This window comes from Lepidochelys kempii, chromosome 2, assembly GCF_965140265.1.
Source record: "Lepidochelys kempii isolate rLepKem1 chromosome 2, rLepKem1.hap2, whole genome shotgun sequence".
Lineage (NCBI taxonomy): Eukaryota > Metazoa > Chordata > Testudines > Cheloniidae > Lepidochelys > Lepidochelys kempii.
The window spans coordinates 228,998,944-229,022,990 of NC_133257.1; the positions used below are offsets into that span (position 1 = coordinate 228,998,944).

At 42.2% G+C, this 24,047-nt stretch overlaps 1 protein-coding gene across 2 annotated transcripts in view; it reads right to left on the bottom strand.

Moving 5' to 3' along the window:
* The window catches only part of MINDY3 (MINDY lysine 48 deubiquitinase 3), a 100,160-nt gene extending 76,696 nt beyond the window's left edge, over window positions 1-23,464 (bottom strand). Inside the window, exons 1-7 of one of the 2 annotated variants that reach the window (XM_073334110.1) lie at window positions 23,135-23,464; window positions 13,161-13,240; window positions 10,461-10,518; window positions 9,856-10,029; window positions 7,997-8,092; window positions 5,339-5,390; window positions 3,006-3,120 (exon numbers count right to left, since the gene is read on the bottom strand). In XM_073334110.1, coding sequence (XP_073190211.1) covers window positions 3,006-3,120; window positions 5,339-5,390; window positions 7,997-8,092; window positions 9,856-10,029; window positions 10,461-10,518; window positions 13,161-13,240; window positions 23,135-23,231 — 672 coding nt within the window. In that variant the 5' untranslated portion in view covers window positions 23,232-23,464. The remainder of the gene's footprint in view (window positions 1-3,005; window positions 3,121-5,338; window positions 5,391-7,996; window positions 8,093-9,855; window positions 10,030-10,460; window positions 10,519-13,160; window positions 13,241-23,134) is intronic. The other variant, XM_073334111.1, reaches the window with a different exon arrangement.
* Between the last annotated feature and the right edge of the window lie 583 nt (window positions 23,465-24,047).

Here is a 24,047-nt window from a genome sequence, read left to right on the forward strand (position 1 = left end):
TACAGTGGACAACCTTAGTTCAAGTGACCATGAGCTAATTCAATATAACTAATGGAAGGATATATAAAAATAGATCTGCAACTAGGGTCCTTGATTTCAAAATGGTTAACTTAAAAAAAATTAAGGGAAATTAGTTAGGAAAGTGAACTAGACTGAAGAACTCAAAAATCTGAATGTGGAAGAGGCTTGGAATTACTTTTAGTCAAAGTTTTAGAAACTATTTGAAGCCTGCATCCCAAGCAAGGGGAAAAAATTCATAAGGAAGGGCTGCAGACTAAGCTGGATGAGAAAGCATCTTAAGCAGGTGATTAAGAGAAAGCAGACAGCCTACAAGGAATGGAAGAAGGGAGGGATCAGCAAGGGAAGCTACCTGTTGGAGGTCAGAAAGCGTAGGGATAAAATGAGAACTTCCAAAGGCCAAGCAGAGTTGAACCTTGCAAAGGGAATTAAAACCAACAGTAAAAGGTTCTATAGCCATATAAATAAGAAAACAAGAAAAAAAAGTGGGATCACTAAGCACTGAGGATGGGTGGAGGTTAGATTATTTAGGCATGGCCCAACATCTAAACAAATACTTTGCCTCAGTTTTTAATAAGGCTAATGAAGAGCTTGGGGTAGTGACAGGTTGAATAATGGGAATTAGGATATGGATGTAGAAATGACCACATCCAAGGTGAAGTCAGACACAAACAGCTTAATGGGACTAAAAGTGGCCCAGGTAATCTCCATCCAAGAATATTAAAGGAACTGGCACATGAAATTGTAAAACCACTAGCAAGGCTTTTTAATGCCTCTGTAAACTTGGGGGTCGTACCCTATGACTGGAGATTTGCTAATACAGTTCCTATTTTTAACAAAGGGGGAAAAAAGTAATCTTGAAAACTAAAGGCTTGTTAGTTTGACTTCAATTGCACGCAAGGTCTTAGAACAAATTTTGAAAGAGAAAGTAGTTAAGGACCTAGAGGTTAACAATTGGGATAAAATATAACATGGTTTTACAAAAGGTATATTGTGCCAGACCAACTTAATTTTAATTGAGAAGGTAACTGATTTCTTTAGTCAAGAAAATGCAGTAGAGATCTAATCTACCTGAATTTCAATAAAGCATTTCATACAGTTCCACATGGGAAATTATTAATTAAATTAGCGAAGATGGGGATTAATATGAGAATTGCAAGATGGATAAGGAACCGATTAAAGGAGAGACTATAACAGGCCATACTAAAAAGGTGAAATCTAAGGCTGGAGGGAGGTTACTCGTGGAGGGAGTACTTCAGGGATTAGTCTTGGCACCAATGTTATTTAACATTTTTGTTATTGACATTGGCAAAAAAAGGGTGTGCGGGCTACTACAATTTGTGGCTGACACAACGTTGGGAGGTATTGCCAATATGGAGGACCACCAGACAAGATCTGGATGACCTTATAAACTGGAATAGAAGAAATGGAATGAAATTTAATAGTGCAAAATCATGCATTTAGGGACTAACAAGAATTTTTGCTATAAGCTGGGGACATGTTAGTTGGAAGCAACAGAGGAGGAGAAAGACTAGGACGTATTCGTTGATCACAGGATGACTATGAGCTGCCAATGGGATGCAGCTGTGAAAAAAAGGCTAATGCAGTCCTCGCATTCATAAGGCACAGTATTTCCAGCAGAGAGAGGGAAGTGTTAGTACTGTTACACAAGGCATTGGTGAGACCTCATCTGGAATACTGGGCACAATTCTGGTCTCCATGTTTAAGAAAGATTAAACTATACTGGAACACGTGCAGAGACGAGCTCCTAGGATGATGTGAGGAATGAAAAACTTACCTTATGAGAGGAGATTCAAAGAGATTGGCTTGTTTAGCCTAACCAAAATAAGGCTGAGGGGAGATGTGATTGCTCTCTATACATCACTAGGGGATAACTTAAATTAAATAAATACCAGGAGGGAGAGAAGTTAAGTGCTGATGTGGACAGAAGAACAAATAGACAAACAGGCCATTAACAAGTCTAGGCTTGAAATCAGGCAAAGGTTTCTAACCATCAGAGGAGTGAAGTTCTGGAACAGCCTGCCAAGAGGAGTTGTGGGGAGGAGGGACGGACAAAAAAACATAACTGGCTGGGTAAGTTTATGGAAGGGGTGGTATGATGAGACTGCCTACAATGGCATGTAGCTAATCTGCGACTGCTAGCAGTAAATATCACCAATGGTTGCTGATGGAACACTAGATGGGGATGGTTCTGAGTTACTACAGAGAATTCTTTCCCAGGTGTCTGGTTAGTAAGTCTTGCCCACATGCTCTGCTCAAGGTTTAACTGACCCTAAATATAGCAGAGACTCTGGGGTTTTCTCAGCTTTCTCTGCATCATGGGGCATGGGTCACTTGCAGGTTTAAACTAGTGTACATGGTGAATTCTCTGTAACTTGAAGTCTTTTAACCATGATTTGAGGACTTTACTCAGCCAGAGGTTAGGGTCTATTATAGGAGTGGATGAGTGAGGTTCTGTGGCCTGCAATGTGCAGGAGGGCAGACTAGATGATTATGATGGTCACTTCTGACCTTAAAGTCTATGCGATAAGGAACAATCACTACACTCACAGTTAATCAGTGGGGGAACGCTGCAAGGAGATCCTCTGACTTTCCCCCTTCCTCAGGATTTTACTGCTACCAGCTGAACTGAAGACTAAAATGAAAATGGAGCTACAGATTTATGGGACTAATGTCCCTACTAAACAGGCAGGAATGGGATGGCAGTCAACACAGAAATACATTTTAACTCTATAAAAAGATTCTTTTCCACCTACTCCCCTGTAAAATACCTTGTGACGTTCAGAAAGGAATTTTCTTAAAAATAATTTACAAGTTTATTTCTGTGCTGGATGCCCCACTACAACATTAATGAGGAGCCCATCCTACCTATAAATCTGGAATTAACTCAAATTTTAAATTCTGAGCCTGCTGCTTATCTTTAAGTAAAAGGGGTAATAATCAAATCTTTTCTTTTAAAAACAAACCTTTGTCAATATCACAGAATACAGAAAGAGCAATACTCCAAATTTATTTGTCCACACTGAATACTGATCCCATAGTGCATCCTTTAGTTCTGGAAAGCTTTGGAATGATTGCTTGCTGAAGACAGAAAAAAGGAGAAATAATTTAGATGTAGCATTAGAATAGTGTAAAAAGTAAAAAGGATATTAGGTACTAAATTTAAGTTGTTTAAGTAAAAGGAGTAACATCCGTGTTACTGCACACAGACAGTTACACAGCAATCTCTGCAGTTAATACACCTGCGACATAACTATTAGTATTTACTTATCAGAAGAGCAAATAAATGGTTTCTTTAGAGAAGCTGGTTACAGTATTATATTTTTACTGATATGCAAATATTTTAGTATAAATTATGTACACTTGAAATAGTGCAAAGTGGCTAGAATAAATAATTAGTAAGTTTTTCAAATCTGAAGTTGCAGTGGACTGAATAGGTCTGTCGGTACAGTAATTAATAATGAAAGGAAGGGAGAGGGGAAGAGTTATATCTAAAGAAAAACTCTACCCAACCAGGTGAAACTATTTCCCTTCAATGAACAATTATAAACCACTTTCTTTGAGGGGCAAGCTGGTCTTTAGAATGAAGCCTCAGAGGAATCATTAAGCCTTTGAAAGGCTGCTGTTAAAAGGTCATATCCTCAGTGGGCCACCTCTTAGACAAAGCCTTAGCGAAGCAAAAAGTCCTCAACTTGTGTGTGAGTGAGTGTAATGGGAAAAACTGGTATGGAGAATAAGGTGGCTAATCTAAATGATGGGAGGCATATCTGGACGTGCAGGCAGATCTTAAATGAAAGTCAGAGGTAGAAGAAATTTCTGAATGCAGATAAGGGAGGTGATTGCTTTCTCTTGGGACAGCATGGAATCACAATCATAGATTTCTTTTAACACATATGCATGGTTTCTTTTCTGTCACTTAAGCTGAGAAAGCATAACATACATTAGAGGTTAGGCTAAGTGTAAATCTAAATATACTAAACAAGCCATTGTTTTTACTCCACTATTTTCTGTTTTTAATAAATCTTATTTATTGTTAAGAAATGTATATTGCAATGGTGCAAATTTGCTTGTGAGGGGAAGGTTCACCCAAGCCATTCCTGGTAACAAAAGGCATCCTGCAACCTTGAAAAAGAGGTACAGGAGGCACAGAAAGTTCAGAAACCTAACCCACCAAATCAACTTGGTCAACAGGGCATGGGAAAGGATGTCCACTCCCAGTGGGGTGTTTTGTGAGAAAATGTGTTAGGTAAACATCTGGGGACCTAGGATAGGACCAAGGAAGAGACAAGAGTTGATTATGAGGTCGGGCAACATGTTATATTTTTTCCTCCTCTCTCCTCCATCACACAAAAGGATGTTTTAAAAACTTCTTGGCATAGACTATTGTAAGCACTCTTGAAGGTGATAAAAACTTGTAGTGACCTTTAGATTATTACATTAGTGACTTTTATTTTATCCAAAATATTCTTAAACTTCTATTACTGTTCTTGTTTTGTTCCTTACATTTTATTCCTGTAAAAGATATAACTTTTTATTTATTTATCTATCTTCAGAGACACATTCAACAGCATTTCATCCTTCAACCCGGCATTTAGACAAAAACTAGAAAGGACAGTGCTAAAGCTAAAATAGATATACATGTTCCTCTATTTTAGCTCTACCCCTATCCTTTCTAGTTTTTGTCTAAACGCCGGGTTGAAGGATGAAATGCTGTTGAATGTGTCTCTGAAGATAGATAAATAAATAAAAAGTTATATCTTTTACAGGAATAAAATGTAAGGAACAAAACAAGAACAGTAATAGAAGTTTAAGAATATTTTGGATAAAATAAAAGTCACTAATATAATAATCTAAAGGTCACTACAAATTTTATATTTATATATAAGACAAAACATTTCTTTTAAAAATTTCCTGGCCTGTCTAAGTTATGGAAAGATATCAGGTGAGGCAAACTGTTTCTTGCAGTACAAGTCAAACAAGCATTTTTTAAAAATCATCATAATCTGTGAAGACCATATCACAACAAATTGAATTATTCATATCCTTTTTAATCAACATTTATTAAATATGCTTTTTAATTAACTGCAAAGAGATGCCCATAATCATGTGCTAATCAGATATTTTAGATAAAATCTGGAACAAATTATTACTTCCTTTTTGAATTATAAATACACAGATAAAAACAAAGTTTTAAACTCCAAATTTGACCTACCCTTACAACACTTTGCCATATATCTGATTTTGAATATTAGTGAGACTGTAAAATAGTGCATTTTAAATGTTTCAACATGTTACTTACTGAATTAATGCATGAAATCGCTCAAAGCCAAGCTCTTCGGCAGCCAAGGCAGCTATACACAAGAGACACTTTTCAGCACTACACATGGCAAAAAATGACACAAGATACACACAGCAAGCTAGTATACTTTCAAGCTTCAGTTATATTTTTAATTTCCCCTCCTTTGGAAATTTTCAATTTTATTTTCAATTTTTGTATCTACATGATGTAATCTACTTCACTGTAACAATATGGGTCCTTCACCATACAAATCAGTGAATACACCACTATTAAGATTACAGAAAAGTATCTTAAATTTTAAAAAAACAAAACCAAAAAAAATCAAGAGCCCCTAGTTTGTAGTCTTGAAATTTTGTGAAAATATAAACTGTTGATTTTGCAAAAGTGATGATGATGGTTAGTCACCAAGCAGAAGCATGCTACAAATAATTTTGCAAGTCAACTGCAAGTATTATTTTCTAGAGGAAAGCAAGCATAATTATTTGAATAGTTTTAGAGCAGTGTCAATGTAAGAAAGCTGTACTTTTTTTTCAAATGTTTAAGTTTTGTAAACAAATTAAAATGGTTCCAGACAGTTTTAGGCACACTGTTCCTGCAACAAGATTTCATAGCTCTAAACTAACTAGCCTCAGACATTCCTCAAATATATCTACAGCTAGAGGGGAAAAAAAAAAAAAAAAAAATACAGCATGCAGTGTCGTCCCAGGTTCAGTGTAGACCTTTGGTCCCTCGTAAAAGCTTTTGAAACGGAGATGAAATGAGCTTTTCTTAACTTTCACTTGCTTTTAAATAAGTAGGTTCTAAAATCTATTTTGATACCTGTAAAATGTGTAAAACAAGTATTTAAAATTACAAGAGACGCTCAAAAAGCAGCATCATTAACAGGCTTTGACTCCACCAATATTCCTAAATGTTTTATCTTATTCCTTGTGTATAATAGATATAACAGATGCTTCCACTTTCAATTAAAACTGAATATCTATTTGATCCTGAAGGCACAGAAGTCAGTAGCAGTGCTTCCATTTGCTTCAATGGATGCATGATTGAGCCTTGTATCAGTTACATGTGTAACTGTCATAAGCAACACTACTAATCCAGTATGAAGGTTCACAAAGCATTAAGCATTCCTCAAAGTATCTCATTTATCTGTAGAGGAATAGCTTAATTGAATATCAAATTCTTATTTTGAAGGGTCTTTTTAGTTTGCCTGCAATACACAGTATGCTTCTCTCTCTCTAGTCAAGAGGTGACTTTTGCAATGACTAGTGTCAGATTTATGAACTACAGGAGTTTGCGGACCATGATTTCAGTATCCTCAACACTGTCACCTACATATTAATGGTTTTAAAAATCACAAGTAGTCAAGAATTGCAAGTTATATTTATAAGAAGAATGTGACCTTTTCGTAAGTCTCATGTCCTACTATATCATTTTGAAGAAGTATGAAGTCAAATACTTGAACTAGAACAGAAGATACTACAAATGTGCAATGTGGACGGATAATAGTTGGAACCTTAAAATCAATCCTGAAATGGCTAAGTTATCTGTGGATCCTTGTCTTAATAGATTTCCTTTTTAATATAAGTAAAAAAATTCAGAGCTATTTGTTTTATGACGTACAAGCTTTTTTCTCTAGTCAGTGGACCACTCACATACCAAGATAGATATCCCCATAAAAAGTGACTTGCCCAGAATATTTTTTTAAAAAGGAAAATGATCATTTAATCCTTCCAACTTAATGGCTAAAAAGCTTTACATAGTCAAAAAAAAATTGGGGTGGGGGGGCAGAAATCATGCATGTTACATTCCTGCACAAAAACATATTTTGGAAAACACATGAACAGTAGTTCATAACGAAAATTATTGTAACTTTAAAGAAGTCGTCATAACTGCTATTGTAGCTAAAGAGACTAAGTTTTTTAAAAACCAAAAAAAGGAAAAGAAAAAAGTTAGAGAGAATAAATATACAAATCAACATTTGAACCAGAGAGCTTGCACTATTATAATAAAGTGAAAACTCAACAAGTCATTAGTGTACACCACAAAAACAGATTCAACAAATGTGACCATTCTATATGTGCGTCCACTTTGTTGGCAGTTCTAAGAATAGTATTTTAGACCATTTCACTCTGCAATACTTGGAGTGGAATAGCAGAAACTTAACATTTGGAACAAAAGCAGGAAACAGGCAGATAACAGATGAGAGGCCTGGAAGAGAAGAGGTAGTGCTAAAAAAATAGTGGAGACACGCATAACTCAGATGAGATCACACTGAAACAACATTTAGTTGTGAGAAAAAGAGGAGAGGAAAGAACAGATGAAATACAAAAAATCCATATAAGAAAAAAGGTGATTAGAGAAAACCTGAGTTTAAAAAAAATACTATATATTTACAATATTTGGAATTATTTTATAGTATTAATGTATTAAGCCAGAAGTAGAAATGTTTACAACATTATGAATATACTTCAGTTTTTATTCCATTGGAAGTATGTAATTAGACTCCCAAAAGCAGCAGCCTGTCTGTCAAGCTGACTGCCATCTGTGAAACCATCCTGTCCTCTGCAACATCGAAAGTCTTGAAAAATGAAAAGGCAAAGTTTGAACGTTCATTTGGTGAAAGCAGCAAAGGCAGAAAATTTCAATTTATGTCTTAACCCTGCCAGTGGTGAAACTTTCCACTGCCATCAGTTCCTTGGAACCCATCTCTTTGTCCACAGTCTGGCCAGATAAGGACTGGGAAGCCCGCTATAGCTAAAATAGGAGAAAATGAGGACAGGAGAAAAAAAATCTTGAGACCAGGAGGGAAGTAAAAATCAAAATACTTCTTAAATTCCAGAGTACAAGTAAGAGATGAGCTGTTCAGCGCCTAAGAGTGGAGAGAGAGGTTCGCCATTAAAGATTCCTGTTCTTCATAACAGAGGGAAATTTTGACTAGTGCTGGGATGTGAAATCACATTCCATTTATAAAGGACAAAATCAACCACAACTTCCAAACTGGTACAGCAACATAAAAAAATAAATAAATAAATAAATTATATTTTTATATATATATATAAATTATATATAGGAATACATTGGGACAGATTAGTTCACTACAACAGTTAGCTCATATGTTCCAACTAGCCTAGCTGTAGTGAGAGTGACCACACTACTGAACATTTTGAACGAGAATGATTGGATCACCAGCTGATTAGTTGTAAGTGGAATTGCTGCATCCCCTCTCCATTACTAGCTCCAGCTTTAGCAGCACTCAGCTCCAAACCACCCTCCTTTATGGACTAGCTCGGTGGAGCTTAAAGTACCACTGAACTTGAGCTAGAGATTTGTGTGTAAGGACAGGTTGTGGTTGGGGCAAAACTTGAGCCTGAGTTGACAGTGCAGTGAAGAGAAACCTAAGTGGCCGGCCTGCTTTTATCAAGCTTGCTGCAGGGGAAAGGAGAGGACTTTTTGTGGCGAGCAAGCCCACTTTCCATGTTTCCATCGTCCTCAGTACAGGTCAGTATTTTAACAAGGAGAGGTTTCAGAGTAACAGCCGTGTTAGTCTGTATTCGCAAAAAGAAAAGGAGGACTTGTGGCACCTTAGAGACTAACCAATTTATTAGAGCTGCTCTAATAAATTGGTTAGTCTCTAAGGTGCCACAAGTCCTCCTTTTCTTTTAACAAGGAGAGTAAGTTTGGAAAAGCCTTGTGGCAACCAGAATCTGCTCCAATCTCTTACAAGAGAAATTTCACAGCACAAAGAAGATGTTCATGACAAACCGGAAACCATACAGAAAATATTTTACTCAGATATTACTATGCCCTGGGTACAATAATCTTTCAAAGAAAGAATTTACCAATCCCTAGAAATAAGTTGCCAATACAACTTTATGAACATTACGTCTTAAGTGGAAAAACATGTTTGTTGACAAAAATGGGCAGAAATTTCATAAGTGATCCTGTCTGATAGACTTATAATCTTTCTAATAACCACTAAATGGTGAGGTTGAACTTTGTTGATTAAGCAGCTTCTAGGAACAAGTATGTTTAACTACTATTATCTGAGCATTCAAAAGCATCCGAGGCACTTAGTAGAAGCTAATAAAGACAACCCTTACCAAAACGAGCTTATGATCCAAACTGTATTCAATACTGTCACCTGACTTATCTGTTCTTAAAAGCTCTCTCTTGCAATATTGCCTACAAAAAACAAGTACATGCATGTGCAACAAAAACTGGAATAAATAATGTATGACTATTACCTTGATGGTGCACCCTTCCTCACACCATATGTCTTTTAAGACTAAGGCTATGTCTACACTAGCTTTTAATGCGATATAACTTACATCGCTCAGGGAGTAAAAAAATCACCCCCTTGAGTGATGTAAGTTACATTGACCTAAGCGCCAGTTTAGACAACACTATGTTGGCAGGAGAGCTTTTTCCATCCCACCCCCTTTTTTTTAGGGTCCTCTAAAAGAATGAACTATTGCTCAGGAGTTAACACAATAAATTTAGAGAGAAATACATCTTACAGGGTTGTTCCTCTTGATGACTTGACTCGACCGGACTCTCAGAAATACTAGCAGTCTCTTCAGTTGTTTTTCCTCTTATCCATGTTGCCAAAGAGTAGGATTCAGAATTATCAGAGCAAGCCATCTCTAAAATGTCACATAACGTATGACAAAGGAGGTTCTTCTGTTCTTCCTCTGAAAGATCAGAATCCTGCATGAATTCAATTACTATTTATCACTGTCTTAAGTATGCTATTAGCACTGGATGTATGCACCCACTTATTAACGTTGGCAGTTGTCTTAAAGCACAGAAATTTAAAACCAGCCCTCCAAAGATACATCTCAATAAGATTTGTGTTCCTCACTTTCAGTTTCATTTATAAGAATTTAAACTAATCCAAGATGAATGTTTCAATCAGTGATGTCCACCAATGTGATCAATAATATTGCAGACTGGCATCAAAGTATGAAAATTAACAAACTAGTGCCACGTGAAGTATAAGTATAGTTTTTCCCCCACTATGAAGATAGCATGGCAGCACAGTTAACAGGCAAATGTACAAATATTTAACCCCTTTGTAATGCAAATTACTACAATAAAAAATATGAAAACAGATCCTAATTACCTTGACACTCTCTCCAAGCAGACTTCTCACAGGTGAAGAGCTTCTTCAAAAGGAATGCCTTTATGTAATTAAAGCAACAAGCATTAGACTACAAGAGGAAGTAATCAATTCAATTCTACATTTCACATTATATTTATATTAAAAAGACAGCATTAATATACAGTTGAAATGTCAGATGTTTGAGATCAAACTATGAAAGCATACCAGAACTTCATTTGTTCTCTGGTTTCCCTACTCAATCCTATTACATCAGTGACTTCAGAATAAGTTTCTCTAGTTTTAAGTACAAACCTCAAGTGTGAAGTATACCTATACTGCCTACCAGAGTGCACACCTGTATGCCAAACTGTATACCGAACTAAGGACTACTACCCAATGGGACTCTTGCTTAAGTGAAGGTACACCACCATATCATAATTCTACATCCTAAGTTATATAGAAAACTACCCTAACCTCCTTCCATGCAGAGACCAAACTTAACATTTTCAGCAATTAACCAGCTCAGCAGCTTGCAAGCTACATTTTTTTCTTTAAAAGGGTGCCTGGGCAATGTTTCCCCATATCAGTCTGAAAACATATTGCAGTTCTACATATCTGCTAGGTTTTTCTATAAATCCTTGTGATAAGAAAAAAAAAATCAAATATCAAAACTACCAACTTCAAAAGCAAATATGCAAAATGTTCTTTTTGCCACTTACAAAGCAAAAGTAAATATAGATTTATATGCTCCTGCTCTAATTAATATTCATACCATATAGTATTTCAGAGTGTTACAGCACTCCCATAGTCTCCCTTTCCTTGCATCAGGCTCACTTACCCTAGAGATTCTCCTATTGGGGCTCTTTAGCCATCCAGTGCTAGCAGCAGCTACTCCAGGTTCTCTCCTTACTCCTCATGTTTGATCCCTTCCTTCCAGCTTCCCCAACTGAAACCCATTTAACTCACCCATACATTTTTTTTAAACACAAATTCAGGGACAAGGGGATTGAGCCTATATACACTGACATGAGAACAGTCTCACAGATTTCGAACCATTGGTACACCCCTTCCATTTATTTAGATTTATAGGCAGCTGACTGACCTGTGTTCTTTTCTCCCAAATTAGGAGGACTTAATTGTATTATAATTCCTGTGTCATGGACCCGTGGCTCCCAAACTGTGGACCACAGACTGCAATGGAAGCTACATTAGAAAGAGCTAAAAAAAATAGACTAAATACTTTCCTATTACTACTTTGCCATTTAAACAATTGCTTAAATTATCACAGGTATGTTAATTCACATTGGGATTGGCTACAAAATACTAACATGTAACCCACACTATGAAAGTTTGAAAACCATCATCACAGGCAATCAAGAGTACTGCAATTCATATAACGTTTCCAGTATAAAAGTCCCAAGAATGGCAATAATCAATTTTAATGTCTTAATTATATTGACTTCACAGATTTGAGACCCAATAATTTGGGAATATGAAAGTTTATTATTTCCACTTGTTTATTCAGTAAGCACTTGAAACTCCAACGCTCTACATTTTTTGAGCAGAATTACCTATTGCAGTGGTGCCTGTGACTGCCGTGGTGAAAGCAATACTTTTAAGAAAAGCATTGGTGAACTGGAGGTAAAAAGGATTATGAAATTTCAATTTCATAGCAGTCTTGCTTACATCCTCATCTGTGCTCTCTTTTCACTTGCTACATTAATTGCTCTCTTTTATCCCGCTCAGCCTCTGCTCAATACCTTCTTTTAAGCTACCTACGCTTGAATTTCATCTCTCTTACTTGCCAGAAGGAAATCACCACTTTTGCAAAGTCTCTATGTTGATAGACTATTTTTGACCCTTCTTGTTCCTAGACCAGAAGTGGACAAACTACGCCCTGCAGGACTGTCCTGCCCGGCCCTTGAGCTCCCAGCCGGGGAGGCTAGCCCTGGGCCCCTCCCCTACTTTTTCCCCTCCCCCACAGCTTCAGCTCCCCATGCCGCCCGCGCTCTGGGTGGTGGGACTGCGAGCTCCTGCCAGGCAGGACAGCGGCGTGGCTGGGTCCAACTGGGCAGCACAGCTGCCAGTCATGGTGCTCTGAGCGGCATGGTAAGGGGTCGGGAAGCAGGGATGATGGATAAGGGGCAGAGGATCCCAGGGGGCAGTCAAGGGACAGGGGGACTGGATAGGTGTGGGAGTCCTGGGGGGCCCATCGGAGGCAGGGATGAGGATAGGGGTTGGAGCAGTCAGGGACAGGGAGCAGGGGTGGTTGGATGGGGAGTACGGGCCCGGGGGGGGCAGTTAGGGGCGTGCGACCCCAGGAGGGTGCAGTCAGGGGACAAGGAGTGGGGCGGTGGGGGTTGGATGGTTCTAAGGGGGGCAGTCAGGGGGCGGGAAGTGGGAGGAGACAGATAGGGGGTGGGGGCCAGGCTGTTTGGTGAGGCACAGCCTTCCCTACCCAGCCCTCCATAGTTTTGGAACCCCGATGTGGCACTCATGCCAAAAAGTTTGCCCACCCCTGTCCTAGACTGTTGTTTCATGTGTTGTAGTTATCAGATGTTGTAAATTCAACTGGCTGGAGATCCCTCTCTATCTTTGGCTTGTTTTTGTTTTTTGTTTTTGTTTTTTTAATTCAGCTATGGTACCATATAAATTATGTAAAAGCTGGTGAAATGTTGTGCCTGTTAAGTTTGAACCATTTCTGTAACCAGTGCACATTACCTGAACGGGTGCAATCACCGCACAAGGGCCACCTTCAAATTGTTCTAATGCAGTGGATTCAGATTCACTATATACAAACCCTGACAATGAAAAAGACCATGGTTAATGATGTACTTAAACATGCACACGTATTACATATATTCTCCTTGACAGCAATGCCACTCCACTCACCTTATTCATCAAGATCAAGTTAGTTTTGTAGACCAGAAAACACCATTTTTACAGAGCAATCAAGTCTAATTTATGACACATGAAAATAAAAAAATGTATGGAGTACAAGGGGACAGATTACATTCCACAATATTACCTATATCAGCAATGACACATGGCCAAAAAGGGCTAGTCCCTAGAGTTTTAACATAGTAACATGTAAAGCAGCGAACATAATAAAGATGTCTCATCAGAATGTGACTTCCAACACTCTACCATTTAAATTAGGGTGGACTAGCGTATTCCAAGCACCGAACCATATTCAGCTAATAATCTTTTAGACAATGGACTAAATTTATAGGCCAGTCTAAAAGTATGTAATTTGTGACACCCTTCACTGTGTAAATTAGACCCTTCCTTCACTAGAAATTAAAATCACATCTTACTTAGTCTGTCAGCCAAACCCAGAGGTGGATGTATAATAGTGTGTAACTGACATGTTAGTAACTGGGTGTTAGTTCAAGATGATCTGAGTCTACATTGATATAATTTATATACCAAGAGCCAGTATACGCAAGTTATACCTACTTCGACTCCCTTAATTTGACCCAAAATCTCTATTACTCTGTCCTGCTGCCAAATGTTTCATTGGTGTCATTTCATTCATCTGGTGTAAATGAGACTGATGATATAGATTGTCACCAATGCTATGAGCTAGGAACACCCCATAGCCTACTAGCATTCATATGTACAATCTGAGATAGCTTCTGACCTGGTTGAGCCAATATAGACTAAAATTTTCCTTTAACTTTAAAAAATAAAATAAAATAAAAAAAGAACTATTGCAATGTGCTCAAAAGTACAGGGTAGTATTCAGTTGCGTTGATGATTCAGTAATTGCAACGAAAAAAAAAAGTATGGGGTACCACATCCCACCATACACAAGAAACCTTGCATTTGTTTTACATTCTTCAGGGGTTTGCTAGAGAGTTTGAATCTTTTTTGTTTACTATTATACCATTTGTCAACCGTGTGACCTAAAAATGTCAGGTCAGATTTGCACAAACTAGTTTGGTCTGCCCTAAGACGACATACTATACTAAAGGAATATTTGGCAAATGTTTATTTAAGTTGGTAGAGTACAATTATATCATTTTAATTAAAGCCATTGCTGCCATTTAGTTCTGTTGTTGTTGTTGTTGTTGTTATTATTAATTATTATTATTGCCTTGCTGGCAATCTTGAGTGTTAACAGCATCATGGTGAACCGATACTGAATCAATACTGTACATGTAATGACATGAAAGTTATTTAACTCCTAGGAGAATTCGGCGACAACAACCACCACCACCACCACCACAAATTTTGCACACAATATTTTAAAATTCTGCACATTTGTCAAAACAACACAATATATTCACACCAGTTTCAATTATTTTTGGTAATTTATTTCAAAATACCTGTCACCAAGTATGTCTAACAATACAGACAACAAAAAAGATTCAGAAAATGTTTTGATACAAATAGATTCCTTACTAGGTATATTAATACAGAACTCTGAGTAGTTTAAATGAATTATTACAATACCGAAATCTTATTTCCTGCACCCCTCAGAAGCAATGCAAAGGTTTGGGGGAGTTGGGGTAACGGAGGAGCTGAGCAAGAGGGAAGTAATTTCTGGAAAGGAGCCTAGGTGTGAACTTTGGGAGGGTTGTTGGGTTTGGGTGGGAAAAGTATGGAACAGTTTTGTTTTGTTTTTGTTTGTTTTTGGTGGGGGGGGGCAGGGGGGCAGAATTGTTAGGGAGCTTCCCCCATGCAGACCCTGACTGACCCCTAGACTCTCTCATTCAGTCAGGCACATCTGCCCCTGGATCCATGTGTCCCTGCACCCCCTCCCCTGGTCCCATATGTCTCTGTGCCCCTACTCAACCACCCCTTTCCCCCATACAGCCTTGCACCCCCCCTCCCTGCTGTGGCCCTGCACCTCCACTTCCACTGTCCTCCCTCACTAGCCCTTATGAGCCAGTCTGTGATCCCCCCGCAGCCCATGCTGCTGTCTCCTGACCTGGCCAAACAAGCACTGTGAAGAAGGCAGGCTCTTTGATTTCCCAAGCTTTCCAGAAGCTGCTGCTCTGCTCTATTGCCACAACACCCTTTGGTGGGCAAAAGGCAGAAATGCAGCACTTTCAAGCAGAAAGTGTTTTCTGTGCAAAAAATTAAAAATATACACAGCACATTATGCGTGTGTGCAGTGGTGCAGAATCACCAACGCTTTCCCACCTTTCCTCACCTAGTTCTATGACCATCCTCCCAATCCAATTCCATTCCTCATTAATCATTTCCCTTTGTTTCCAGTTATCTGAAAAAAACACTCAGATCTATTTAACTACAATTCAATTCCTTTAGAGCAGCAAAATTCCATTCTTCCGAGTTCTCTCCTTTGAGTCTTTTATATCTGGATTCTGCTCAGTCTAATACCACCACCCTCATCAAAACCCCTCCTTTTAGTAGTGAAAAATTATTCTATACTCCTGCTGATTTAGCTGTCTGATGCTTTTCAAAATTCAGTTCTATACATGCACCCCCCCCAAATTTATGAGCACATTCCTGTAAATCTGCCTATTTGTGAGATTAGCATTTCTCTTTGTCATATCAGTCATCAAGCCAAATAAATGTTTCAACTTCTTCTCATTCCTTATTCATTATTTTCACCAAATAAATATCTGGGTCCAACATTACAATTTTAGTTCCCAGATAAGATGCAGATTTTGTGCAAGTTCTTGTTAATAATTTTGTATAGAGAATCTTATTTAATATACTATAGATCTCAGATTCCATGGTTATCGTTACTTGTTTTCCTATGAAGAAGCACCAGTCCTGTACAGGTTTCAGAGGAACAGCCGTGTTAGTCTGTATTCGCAAAAAGAAAAGGAGTACTTGTGGCACCTTAGAGACTAACCAATTTATTTGAGCATGAGCTTTCGTGAGCTACAGCTCACTTCATCAGATGTTTACCGTGGAAACTGCAGCAGACTTTATATACACACAGAAATCATGAAACAATACCTCCTCCCACCCCACTGTCCTGCTGGTAATAGCTTATCATCAGATGAGCTATTAGATGAGCTATTACCAGCAGGAGAGTGAGTTTGTGTGTGTATGGGGGTGGGGGGGATGTGAGAAAACCTTGATCTATGCAGGAAATAGCCCGACTTGATTATGTAAAGAGTTGTCACTTTGGATGGGCTAGCACCAGCAGGAGAGTGAATTTGTGTGGGGGGGTGGAGGGTGAGAAAACCTGGATTTGTGCTGGAAATGGCCCACCTGTTGATCACTTTAGATAAGCTATTACCAGCAGGACAGTGGGGTGGGAGGAGGTATTGTTTCATGATTTCTGTGTGTATATAAAGTCTGCTGCAGTTTCCACGGTAAACATCTGATGAAGTGAGCTGTAGCTCATGAAAGCTCATGCTCAAATAAATTGGTTAGTCTCTAAGGTGCCACAAGTACTCCTTTTCTTTCAGTCCTGTACAGATGTTTAGACCCAATTAAGTCTACCTGATTAAAGAAGGGGCTTTAGAGCCTGCAGCCCAGGGTCCCGGGCTAAGGGGGGCCCGCGGGGCACAGCAGGGCTCAGGGAGGCTCCCTTCATACCGTGGCCCCATGCCAATCCCGGAAATGGCTGGCTGCTGGCACACCTCTGCGGCTCCTGGTGGGAGAGATGTGGGAGGCGGCTCCGCGCACTGCCACCACTATACATATTTTTCTGGAGCCCTCTCCTGCACCCAAACTCCCTCCCAGGACTGGTCTACACTACGAGTTTATGTGGGATTTAGCAGCGTTAAATCGAATTAACCCTGCACCCGTCCACACAACAAAGCCATTTTTTCAACATAAAGGGCTCTTAAAACCGATTTCTGTACTCCTCCCCAACGAGGGGATTAGCACTGAAATTGACATTGCCATTTCGAATCAGGGTTAGTGTGGACACAATTCGAAGGTATTGGGCTCCAGGAGCTATCCCACAGTGCACTATTGTGACCGCTCTGGACAGCACTCTGAACTCAGATGCACTGGCCAGGTGTACAGGAAAAGCCCCGGGAACTTTTGAATCTCATTTCCTGTTTGGCCAGGCGAGCTCTCAGCACAGGTAACCATGCAGTCCCAGAATCGAAAAAGAGCTCCAGCATGGACCGAACGGGAGGTACTGGATCTGATAGCACGGATTCCTCTCCCCATACAGCGATCACAACTACGTTCCAAAAGACAAAATGCCAAAACATTTCAAAAAATCTCAGAGGCCATGAGGGACAGAGGCTACAGCAGGGATGCAACACAGTACCCCGTGAAACTTAAGGAGCTCAGACAAGCATACCAGAAACCCAAAGAATCAAACGGACGCTCCGGGACAGAGCCCCAGACATGCCGCTTCTACGCCGAGCTGCATAGAAGCTGCCGCCAGTACCCCACCCGTCCGTGGACTCCAATGATGGGGTACTCTCCGCCATGGCTGAGGATTTTGCGGATGGGGAAGAGGAGGACGACGACGACGAGCTTGTGGAGAGCACACAGCACACTGTTCTCCCCGACAGCTAGGATCTTTTCATCGCCCTGACTGAAATACCCTCCCAACCCAACCAAGCCAGAGAAGGGACCTCTGGTGAGTGTAACTTTTTAAATATAATACATGTTATAAAAGCAAGTGTTTTTTAATGATTAAGTAGCCCTTAAGTAACCACAAACGCATCCCCAAGATGAGGACTTGGGATGCATTCGTGGCCAATACTGCTCCTGGAAAACTCTGTTAACGTGTCTGGGGATGGAGCGGAAATCCTCCAGGGACATCTCCATGAAGCTCTCCTGGAGGGTCTCTAAAAGCCTTTGCAGAAGGTTTCTGGGGAGAGCAACCTTATTCCATCCTCCATGGTAGGACACTACCACACCATGCTAGTAGCAAGTAATCTGCTATCAATGCATGACAAAACCTGGCAGCGTATGGTCCCAGTGTTTGCTGGCATTCAAGCAACATCCGTTCTTTATCTCTCTGTGTTATCCTCAGGAGAGTGATATTGTTCACGGTAACCTGGCTGAAATAGGGGAATTTAATTAAGGGGACATTCAGAGGTGGCCATTCCTACTAGGCTGTTTGCCTGCAGCTGAAAAGAAATCCTCCCTGCAGTTAGCCATGCGGTGGCAGGGGGGCATTGGCGCTGAGCTGTTCGCGTTTGGCTAGCAGGGATCTTCCCTGATACCAGCCATGCGGTGTGGTGAGGGGTAAAGTGATCATCCCAGAGAATTGGATGCAGGGGGTTTAGTTTGGTTTCTGCTGCTGCGTGTTAATGGGCTTTGCTTGGTATGGGAAAGGAGGGGGCTGCTGTTATGAAGGTTGCAGAAGCCAAAGGACTATGGCCGCCTGCAAGCCGAATTCTGTTGCCCGGCCCTGCGTGTGTGATCTCTAACACCAAAGCCGCAGGCACTCAATATAAGATGCAAAATGCAACTTTGTAGCACATGAGATTTTGGTATGTAATGTGGATAGCGTTGTTCACCGTAAAAGAGTATAGCCATTGTTCTGTAAAATGTATCTTTTTAAAATACTTCACTCCCCTTTTTTTCCCTCCAGCAGCTGCAAATGTTTCAAGCCTCCCTCCTCCGTCCCATAGGCGATCTCAGATAAGGCAGCGAAAAAAACGCACGCGCGATGACATGTTCCTGAGCTCATGCAGTCGTCTGGCACTGACAGAGCTGTGTGGAGGGACACAATAGCAGAGTACAGGATGGTGGCAGATGAACGTGAGGACAGGTGGTGGCAGTAAGATCTGAGGAGGCATGAGGAAACGCTGGGGCTACTGCGGGATCAAACAGACATGCTCCGGCATCTGGTAGAGGTTCATGAACGGCAGCAGGATCACAGACTCCCGTTGCAGCCCCTATTTAACCACCCTCCCTCCTCCCCAAGTTCCACAGCCTCTTCACCCAAAAGCCCAAGAATGCGGGGTGGGAGGCTCTGGGCACCCAACCACTCCAACCCAGTGGACAGCCCAAGCAAAGGAAGGCTGGCATTCAACAAGTGGCCTTTTCCTTCCCTCCTACCACACCCCACCCGGCCTAACTCACAAGGTATCTCCCTATTTTTATAATCAATTAATAAAGAATACATGCTTTTTAAACGATAGTGACTTTATTTCCTTTGCAAGCAAGCTGTGATCGAAGGGAGGAGGGAGGGTGGCTTAGAGGAAATTAGAGGCAACAAAGGGGGCGGCTTTTCATCAAGGAGAAACAAACAGAAGTGTCACACAGTACCCTGGCCAGTCATGAAACTGGTTTTCAAAGCTTCTCTGATGTGCAGTACTTCCTGCTGTGCTCTCCTAACCACTCTGGTGTCTGGCTGCATGTATTCAGTGGCCAGGTGATTTGCTTCAACCTCCCACCCCACCATAAACATCTCCCCCTTACTCTCACAGAGATTGTGGAGCAGACAGCAAGCAGCAATAACAATGGGAATATTGGTTTCGCTGAGGTCTGAGCGAGTCAGTAAACTGCGCCAGCGACCCTTTAAACGTCCAAATGCACACACTACCACCATTCTGCATTTGCTCAGCCTATAGTTGAACAGCTCCTTACTACCGTCCAGGGTGCCTGTGTATGGCTTCATGAGCCAGGGCATTAAGGGGTTGGCTGGGTCCCCAAGGATAACTATAGGCATTTCAACACCCCCAACACTTATTTTCTGGTCTGGGAAGTAAATCCCTTCCTGAAGCTGTTTAAACAGACCAGGGTTCCTGAAGACGAGAGTGTCATGAACCTTTCCCGGCCATCCCACATTGATGTTGGTGAAATGTCCCTTGTGATCCACTAGTGCTTGCAGCACCATTGAAAAGTACCCCTTGCGGTTTATGTACTGGCTGCCCTGGTGGTCCGGTCCCAAGATAGGGATATGTGTTCCATCTATAGCCCCACCACAATTAGGGAATCCCATTGCAGCAAAGCCATCTACTATGATCTGCACATTTCTCAGAGTCACTACCTTTGATAGCAGCAGCTCAATGATTGCATTGGCTACTTGCATCACAGCAACCCCCACAGTAGATTTGCCCACTCCAAATTGATTACCGACTGACTGGTAGCTGTCTGGTGTTGCAAGCTTCCACAGGGCTATTGCCACTCTCTTGTGAACTGTGAGGGCTGCTCTCAACTTGGTATTCTTGCGCTTCAGGGCAGGGGAAAGCAAGTCACAAAGTTCCATGAAAGTGCCCTTACGCATGTGAAAGTTTCGGAGCCACTGGGAATCATCAGACCTGCAACACTATGCAGTCCCACCACTCTCTGCTTGTTTCCCAGGCCCAGAATCGGCGTTCCATGGCATGAGTCTGCCCCATTAACACCATGATCTCCAAATTGCGGAGGAACGTGGTTTTAGAGAAAAGTGTGTTCATGTCCTCATCGGCATGCTGCCGTCGCCTCCTTGCCTGGTTTTTCAGGTGCTGGTTCTGCATACACTGCACGATAATGCGCCAGGTGTTTACAATGGTCATAACTGCTGTGGTGAGGTGAACAGGCTCCATGCTTGCTGTGCTATGGCGTCTGCTCCTGATCGGGCAATCCAGGGAAAAGGGTGCAAACGATTGTTTGCCGTTGCTCTGGTGGAGGGAGGAGCAACTGACAACATGGCTTACAGAGAATTAAAATCAACGAAGGGGGTAGCTTTGCGAGAAACAGAATGGCCCCCTCAAGGCTAGAACTCAAAACTGCATTTAGCTGGCCATTGATTTCACGGAGGAAGGGAGGAGAAAATGAATACAAAATAAATCTGGTCTATTTCTTGTTTTGATCCACTTCATCTATCTTTATACATCTTGCTGGCAGCAGACTGTGCACTACGAACGCTAGCCATTGTCATCTCCTGGGTGCTCGGCAGAAGACGGTGCAGTACGACTGCTGGCCCTTGTCTTCTGCTGGCTGCCGGTAGGACTGAATCGCCATGAGACGAAACTTAAAAGGGAAATGACCTGGCTGAGTCACTCCCATGTTTTCCCAGGCACCCCGACCTCATTGAGGTCAGTTAAAAAAGCACCCTGGACTAGGCTGATGACGGCTACCAGTCATACTGCACTGTCTGCTGCCAAAAGGCAATAAACTGCTGCTGTGTAGCAATGCAGTACCTCGTCTGCCAGCACCCAGGAGACATATGGTGACGGTGAGCTGAGCGGGCTCCATGCTTGCCGTCTGCACGGGTAACCCAGGAAAAAAGGCGCGAAACGATTGTCTGACATTGCTATAACGGAGGGAAGGAAGGGGGGCCTGACGATATGTACCCAGAACCACCCACGACAATGTTTTAGCCCCATCAGGCATTGGGATTTCTACCCAGAATTCAAATGGGCAGTGGAGACTGTGGGAACTGTGGGATAGCTACCCACAGTGCAACGCTCCAGCAGTCGATGGTTGTCTCGGTACTGTGGACACACTCCGCCGACTACATGCACTCGGAGCATTTGTGTGGGGACACACACAATCGACTGTATAAAAATGCTTTCTACAAAACCAACTTCTATAAATTCGACCTAATTTCATAGTGTAGACAAGGCCCCAAAACTAATATAATAGATGTTATAAGGTAAGAAGTAGGCTATTCTGAATTAACTTAACTATATTCTACATGTTTTAAGAATGAAATGAAATCACAGAATGGCTTTATGTTAATTAAAAGGCAAGTTTAGTAGTGTTAATAGCCTCAATGCCATAATTGTGATCATTTTGTTTTAAAATTAGGAAAGAGACTTGTATACAGGGCCTCACAAAATCTAATAGCCCTGGGCCCACAGGAGAGTTAATCCAGCCCTGTTCGCATAAGAGTTTGAAACTGAGCTAGTGCAAAAGTCTACACAAGATTGGGTCCGAGTCCGTACCCAGTTTCGGTAAGACTACTTATGATCCCAGTGCTTCTCTGTAGTCACATAAGAATAAACATCAAACACTGGAAAATTGATTGTGGAAACAAAAGCCTAGACCATGTAAAACGTTTATATACTGCTGTATGGATGTAGTTTGGTAGGTAAATTTCCTCCATTTCTCTTCTAATTCCCTTTCAGTATCTTAAAGAGAGATTGCCAGACAACACAAAAAATATTTTAGCTGTGAAATTGCTTCATCATGTATTCATAGGCCACAAATGATCTAGTAGCAACATAAATACCATTACTGTATATATTGGTTTCATGGGTACCCCCAAGCATGCTGTTTCCCAATTTATCCCCCCCCCCCTTTTAGGAGCAACAAAACCCCATGGACTGGTACTGACAAGACAACAAAAGATAAAATAGAGAGTTGATAAAGGGAAGATTTAGCTTTGGGTAAAACTAACCAGGAGGCTGAATTGGGAAGAAGTAAATCAGGGACAGAAGACTAAAGAGAAAAGAACTCATTCAGAAGGAGACAAGTTCCTGATAGGAGGAGGAGAAGGCAAGTGAGGGCGTGGACTTGACAGAAGGGGTACACAGAGCAAGGAGGTAAGTGAGGCACAGGAGAAGAGAGCAAGGAGAAGTAAAGTGCAGGGGGTGGGGAGGAGGGCAGGAAGGGGCAAATGAATAAGGAGAAGAAGAATGTGGAGCGAGAGGGTGGGGAAGAAGAGGAAGGCACGGGGGGGGGAGAAGAGGAGGGGCACAGGAGAGTAAGGGGCAGCTGAGAGAGGCAAGGAGTGGGGAGGGGCAAAGTGAAGGGTAGCGAGGAGGAAGAGGGGGAGGTGAGAGAAGAGTAAGAGGCAGAGAGGGGGAAATGATGGGGGCGGAGGAATCAGGGCAGAGCGTGGGGAGAGGGGCAGGTACCTTGCGCCCAGCGGCAGAAGATGGTATCAGCGAGCCCGCCGGGCCCGGCTTTTTTGCCCCACACCAGGTGGACGAGCTCCTGGCTCAGCTCAGACATGACGGGGCGGCGGCTCTCGGGCCGGGCGGAGGCGGCAGCTCCTGGCGCTAGAACGAGACGGGGCTGCTACCAACCCGCTTTCCCTGAACATAGGAAGGGGCCGGAGCAGAAGCGGCTGCCGGGACCGGGGGAAGGGTCCAGCAAACGGCCGCTCACACAGGAGGGGTGAGGAGCCGGCTCTGCTAGGTTTCACTCAGCGGACTCGCCTCCACAAGAAGCTTCCGGTTCCTCTCCCTGGTGAGCCGGAAGGGGAAGCGCCGCTCAGCCCGTGACGCTGCCCAGTCACAGCCCTTCCGTGGGTTTTGTCTCTCGCTGGGCGGTGGCCCCAGCTCGCGCCCTGGGTGCCGCAGGCTGCGAGAGCGCGAGGCTGGGAGCAGCCGTTGGGAGTGTTGTGTTCGGCCACGCGGCGCCTCGTTCCCCGCGGGCGGGGCGGGGCGGGGCGGGGCTGCTGGTGCGGAGTCTGTAGTCCGAGGGCCCCGGCGAAGCTGAAGATACACCTAAAACCCTTCCCCGCGCCTGTGGGCCCTGGCGGCTCGGGCTGTGTGGGCCGAGGAAGGGGTTGTGATGCAGCGGATCTAGGTCCCGGGGCAGAGCCCCTCTCCTGGCCAGCCTGAGGCAGCCCAGGCATAACCCCTTGTGGGGCCACTTGCCCAGCACGGGCATCACCCTGCCTCTACCCCTTCCCTGGGTAATCTTCACCACAGATTCTTCACAGGTCTACCTGTGTGTGCCAGACCTGCCTCCTCAGCCTGTCTCTTTGAGAGCTCCTTGTGGATGTCTAGCTACCAGCTCAAGATCGATGCGTCTGGAACAGCG